At 55.6% G+C, this 6,278-nt stretch overlaps 1 protein-coding gene across 1 annotated transcript in view; it reads left to right on the forward strand.

Annotated features, from left to right (window-relative positions):
* The window catches only part of CACNG3 (calcium channel, voltage-dependent, gamma subunit 3), a 10,563-nt gene extending 5,192 nt beyond the window's left edge, over positions 1 to 5,371 (forward strand). Inside the window, exons 3-4 of the mRNA XM_014936186.1 lie at positions 1,985 to 2,125; positions 3,891 to 5,371. Of these exons, the coding sequence (XP_014791672.1) occupies positions 1,985 to 2,125; positions 3,891 to 4,402 (653 nt within the window). The 3' untranslated portion in view covers positions 4,403 to 5,371. The remainder of the gene's footprint in view (positions 1 to 1,984; positions 2,126 to 3,890) is intronic.
* The last annotated feature ends 907 nt before the right edge of the window (positions 5,372 to 6,278 follow it).

The raw sequence follows: 6,278 nt of genomic DNA on the forward strand, positions 1-6,278 counted from the left end.
AGGCTACCAGTGGGTTGCAGACCCCCCCCTCCTTCCTCCAGGCTCCCCGCACAGCAGGGGTGACCCTCCGGGTTACCCGAGCGTGGCCGTGTCACGCCACAGCAGCAGCATTAATGGCACATTTGTCTGGCACTCGCTGTCCCCTGGCTGGTCCCAGCAGCTGCTGTGCAGCCCCAGCTTGTCGGGGTGCAAGGATGGCCAGGGATTGGGACCCTGCAGGTCCCTGGTGTGGCACCACAGGGGGAGTCTGTGCTTGTGTTGGTCCCCAAATTTCCACAGCCAGGCTGGATTTGCTGGTACTGGCCAGGAAAGCACGACAAGTGTCTGCCCTGCGCTCTGCCAGCAGATGTGGGGAGATGGAGTAGAAATAGAGCTGGTGGATCTCCTGGAAAAAGTGGGGTCCTCCTGCTCTCGGGGGCCAGGAAACCCTCTGGGCAGGACCCCTAGGGTTTTTATGTGGGGGGGACCCAATGCTGGGGTGAGGATGATCCTGCAGATAAAAGACACATCCCCTGAGCATGTTGCAGACGTGCACAAGTGAGCACTGGGACACCAAGCTGCAGTGTGACAGATGCTGGACACAGACAGCGCACACCCTGACGTGCAAAGCAACACAGATGTGCGCCACTGGCACGTTGGCAAACACGGACGTGTGTGACAGATTGCACGGCCAAAGGGCTCATGTGAACACTTGAATTTCCAAACAAGTAAGAACATAAGGCTGCAGGGGGACGTGGCAGCGTTGGCATCTCTGGGTGCTCTCTCAGCTTTTGGGGCTGGGAGGAATCCCTGGGGGCAAAGGGACACCCAGAGCCCACCCCCCTGTGCTCAGCCCCAGTCCCAGGGCTGGGCAGGGACCCCCACCTGATGCAGCTGCTGCTCATCCAGATGTTGCTCTGAACTCCCCATTTTTGAACTCTGCAGGGAGCCATCAGCTCTGCTCACCCATCTAAGAGGGGAATGTCTTTAATGGAATTGGTTTGCAATTTTAGCAGATTAGCGTTTAAGTTCTTCTCCCACCCCCTCCCACATTTAAAACAAAAAGTCTATTTTAAAGCCCCCAGAATGGCATTTTAATGGGGCTTCTCTGTATTTCTGAGCTTTTAATAAAGGCCCTAATAGAGGGATGAGAGCCCAAACCAAGGCACAGTGTATTTTCAGTGGAGCAGGTAGTGATTTGCTGCATTAATTACTCTTTAATGTCATTTTGGAAGCTGAACTTCTGATAGGCCATGTAGAAAAGACCCCTCGTTGTGTAGCTGTTGGTTAGTGACTACTGAACGTGCAGAGACAGGTCCTGCCAGAGCTAATCCCCTTGAGATGGAGTCCAGTGCTGTGGTCACAGCATCACATATGGTGGGCTCAGCATCCTGGGCTTTGTGTTCATTTTTATAGTGTTCCTCCCCTACATCAGCAGACAACTCTTTTGTTGAACTTTGAGTCTGTTAGTCGGTAAATTTCAAATCAACTGCAATAGTTTGGGGACCATTGTGGTTGGCAGTAGTGTTCCTCACCAGCCTGGTGAGATCTGGGGGGCTTCTGCAATCCCTGGGCTCCAGAGTCATGTCCATAGCCTAAACCCGTGGGTGGTGTGTTTGGTAATGGGAAGGTAAATTGCTAGTGCTGACTGTGTGACAAGATGGAAGAAATAAATCCTTGAAATAGCCTTGGAGGGAAGGAAATAAAAAAAAAAGGGAAATTTGGGTGTTAAACTGTTATTGTGATAGGTGATGGGAAGCCTGAATCACAGGGTTTGCAGGGCTGATGCTGGGCTTCAGAGCAAGCTCGGAGCAGAGCAGCTTGAGGACAGGCAGAGGATGCTCAGAGGGGTTCGTGCTGGGTCTGCCCCATCCCTTGTGGCAGCAGCCCAGCGTGGCATTGGAGCAGTTCTTTCCAGGCGCTGGCGTTGGTGTGGGAGCTGCCACCAGCCCCTGCTGCAGGAGCGATGTCAGGGACCAACCCTGCCCTGCTCCCTGTCCCGCAGGTGCTGTGAGAGCATCCAGCATCTTCCCCATCCTCAGCGTGGGTCTGCTGTTCTTCGGGGGCCTGTGCGTGGCGGCCAGCGAGTTCTACAAGAGCAAACACAACGTCATCCTCAGCGCCGGCATCTTCTTCGTCTCTGCAGGTAGGAGCTGCCTGACGGTGGTGGGAGCAGGGCAGCTCTCCTGGTGTGGAAGCGTTGGGAGAACGTGGGGGAGTTGGAGGATGAAGCACCTCTGCTACGAGGACAGGCTGAGGGAGCTGGGGTTGTTCAGCCTGAAGAAGAGGAGGCTCCGGGGAGCAGCCTAATAGCAGCCTTCCTAGTACCTGAAGGGAGCCTACAAGGAAGGCTGGGGAGAACCTGTTTACAAAGGCCTGCAGTGACAGGACGAGGGGCAATGGCTTCAAGCTGGAGGGGAACAGATTTAGAGTGGAGATTAGGAGAGCGTTCTTCACTGTGAGGGTGGTGGAGCACTGGAACAGGTTGCCCAGGGAGGTGGTTGAGGCCCCTTCCCTGGAGATATTCAAGGAGAGGCTTGACGAGGCCCTGGGCAACCTGGTCTAGTTGGGGGTGTCCCTGCTGACTGCGGGGAGGTTGGACTAGATGGCCTTTGGAGGTCCCTTCCGGCCTGGGAAATTCTATGATTCTATGGAGGTGGGTTGTGGGTTCTCCCAGGCCATTGGCATGGAGGGATTCTGGGGTTTTTGAGCTGTCCCGTCCCAGTGGAAAGATCCTCATCGCAGGGGAAAACCAGAAGAGGTTTCTGGCAAGTGGTCACCGTGCTAGCCAGAACTTTAAGTATCCACCTTGCTCTGCCCCAAGCAGTGTCCTTGCAGGCACTGCAGCCCAGGAGGGGCTCCTGGAGCACAGCCGTCCCACTGGGGGAGCACCCAGCCCCGGGGCAGGTTTTGGGGAGCTCTACCCTCCATCACTGCCAAGCAGCAGGTCTTGGGACCAGGCGAGGACGGGCATTTGACCGGGCAGCAGGCAGAGGGGCTGCCACAGTCCTACAAGGAAAAATCACTCTTTCTTGAGAGGCTGTTCCTTCTGGATTACTCATTTCTCTGTGCACTGTTCCCCAACGCTTCCACTGATTATCGTATGACAATGTCTTTGTCTCAAGGAACTGCTCTATTTTGTGTTTTTTCTTCTCCCCACAAAGAGACAAATTACTCTCCCTCTTTCGGCTGGCAGGAGCTGCTGATGCAGATGAGAAAACAACAGAAAGAACATAATCGATTCATTTAGTAAATCCAGGAATACATCAGCCCCTCCCCAGCCCTGCCGTACAGCCCCGTGGTGCTGCTGGTGGTGCAAAAACTGCCTGGATCCCAAATAAAGCCTCCAACCTCCACCAGAAATGAAAAGAAATGGAGCTATTCCCATTTCCCTGTGCTCTGGGCTGCGGTGAGCTGGGGTTTGTGCCAGAGGGAACCCCGTTGTGCCCCAAGGGTTGGCTCTGCTCTGGCCAAAGCCCCAGCACTGGCTGGGGTCCTGCAGCCCGTTGCTTTGAGAGCAGCTCCGTCAAGGAGAACCAGCTCTTGAAATGTCCCCTTTCTAAACAAAATAGTGGTTGTTCCTGCTGCTCCTTCAGTACACGTGAATATACATATATACTGGGTGCACGTGAATATAGATGTCCCCTGTATGGGGACAACAGAGGAGGCCTGTGAGGGGTTTTTGGCTCTGCTGTGCTGGTAGGTGGTGGTGCCGCCCCATGGGGATGTGGCCGTGGCCTCCAGCAGCTTCCCTACCTGTTGGGTGCCCTGCAGGTCACAGTGGGCAGGAGAAGGGCCAGGGGCCTCCAGCCTGTGTCCTTCCACTCCCAGGAAGGGATTGGGATGCTGCTGTCCCCCATCTTTCTCTTGCCACTCAAGCAAGCGCCTCTCGCTCTCATCCTCCCTTAAAGGTCTCAGCAACATCATTGGGATTATAGTCTACATCTCGGCCAACGCGGGGGACCCAGGGCAGAGCGACTCCAAGAAGAGCTACTCCTACGGCTGGTCCTTCTACTTCGGAGCCCTGTCCTTCATCATCGCCGAGATGGTGGGGGTGATCGCCGTGCACATGTACATCGAGAAGCACCGCCAGATCCGTGCCAAGTCCCACTCGGAGCTGCTGAAGAAGTCGGCCTTCACCCGCCTCCCCCCCTACAGGTATCGCTTCCGCCGGCGGTCCAGCTCCCGCTCCACCGAGCCCCGGTCCCGGGACATGTCACCCGTCAGCAAGGCGTTCAGCACCATCCCCTCCACCGACATCTCCATGTTCACCCTCTCCAGGGATCCCTCCAAGGTCACCATGGGGACGCTGCTCAACTCGGAGCGGGACCACGGTTTTTTACAGGTCCATAACTCCATCCCCAAAGAGTTCAAGGAGTCTTTGCACAACAACCCGGCCAACAGACGAACCACGCCGGTCTGAGGCGAGCGGGGGCGTTGTGTCAGGCTGCATGACATCATCCTCGTGACGGTGTAACCCGTGAAATCCTGTTTTTAAGGACAAACCCAGATGGCTCCCCGTGCCCCTACCCGCGGGGCTGGTTTTTCACTCCCGAAATGCCACTGGCCGGGCCGCGGTGGGACGGGGACCCCCGCGCCCTTCCCTCCCTGGCGGGGAGGGGACGGGGGCTGCACTGTGACCCTGGCCGTGGTGCCCCTGCAGACTGAGCGGGGCTTCCATCACCACCCGGGACAGTGGCTTCCCGAGGTCTCCCATCGTTAATGTTGATCATAATCGCAGTGTTCCCTTAGCTGTATGTCCCATGGAAATGCTGGCGATAGCCCTGTCTGTGAGAATCCTTAATCTGGTAGTTACATTTAAGCGAAATTGCCTGGAAGTCCGGAGTTTGAAGCACTGAGTCGGTGCCGTAGCGAGTGCTCGTGTTAACGAAACCCCTTTCCCTGTTGTGCTGGATGGAGTGCTCGGGCTGGGTTTCTCTATGGCGTTTCGTGCATGCATTAAATAGCTTGGAATTCAATTTTGTCATGTCGGGTTGGAAGAAACATCCTTTTTGCAATTTTCTGTGGTCTTGAAAGGGCTTCTTTCTTTCCTTCTTTCTTTCCTTTTTTTCTTCCTTTGGTGCGTTCAGCCCATGAAAGGACTCAGGAGCAGAATTCCTCCAATGACTGGTAGCAATTAGCCAGCGTTTAATTAACCTCCAATGTTGCAAGAAAATGAATTAATTCCCTAAAATTAATACACATGCAATCACAAATTCCTGTCTGGGCACAACCAAGGAGGCAACGCTTGACCTGGTGGTACTGAAGGAGAAGCTGGGTTGATGGCTGGGCTGCCGGCCGCAGGCTGCGTGCGGATGGTGTATGATTCTATAATGGCTGGGAGATCGATGAGAAAAAATAACAATAAAAAATCGTCCAGTTTGGCAAGCAAGTTACTTGGCTGAATAGGTCGCACTGACCCCGCTGCGGGCAGCTGGAAAACTGCATGCTGTATCCCCCGGGTGGTTCATGGCAGACTTGGTGGGTCCCGTAGCTGCATGGGGTGCCCAGGGTTGGGGCTCTTTGGCTGCTGGAGGTCTAGGGAAGCAACCCCCCCACTTCAGCCCCCCACCTCTCTCTCCTGCCCTTGGTGGTGCTGCCCTGGTTCGTGTAGTGGGGTGGCTGGAGGGGTCCATGGGGCACTGTGGGGTGGGGGCTCTCTGCAGCCTCCACCCCCTGAGCCTGGGCACTGAGCACTGCAAGGAGGGCAGCTCAGAAAGCCATTTCCCCCAGAAGGTGCCACAGTGGGGTGGCATCCCCTCCCTGGGGGCATCCTGGGACAGTCATGGTGAGGGAAATGCCGAGATGGAGCCAACTTCCAGCCCTCCTTGGGGACCCCTCTCCCGGCTGCGCTTGCTCTGGGTGTTTGCCTGCGGGGTGTCAGCGTGTGCCTGTCCCCTCCGAGCTGCTTGGCGGGGATGTGACAGCCAGGGGACAGGGCAGGCTGGCAGGGAGGAGATCAGGCTTTAAATGCCAAGGCGTATGGAGCAGCCAGAGGTTTGGCTTTAAAGGCTGAGCTGCCTTCTCTGGCTGGAGCAGAGCTCGGCTAAACGGAGGAGGTTTTGAAGTAGCCGGTCTTACAATTTGACACGTCACTTAATTGAAATCTTATTTAACCTTCTAACAAAAGTGATGGATTTCCATAGAGTCCCTGGGGGTGGGGGGGGCTCATTAGGCAGCTGCAGGTAATCTGGGGCCAGCGGAGCTCTCGTTTTACTCATGCTCTCTGCATGAGGGAAACATCTGGTGCCTGGTGTGCCTTCCTTTGAGCAACCTTTCCCTGGGTTTTCCATCCGAAA

The sequence above is a fragment of the Calidris pugnax genome, unplaced genomic scaffold (genome assembly GCF_001431845.1).
Source record: "Calidris pugnax isolate Ruff unplaced genomic scaffold, ASM143184v1 scaffold17, whole genome shotgun sequence".
NCBI lineage: Eukaryota > Metazoa > Chordata > Aves > Charadriiformes > Scolopacidae > Calidris > Calidris pugnax.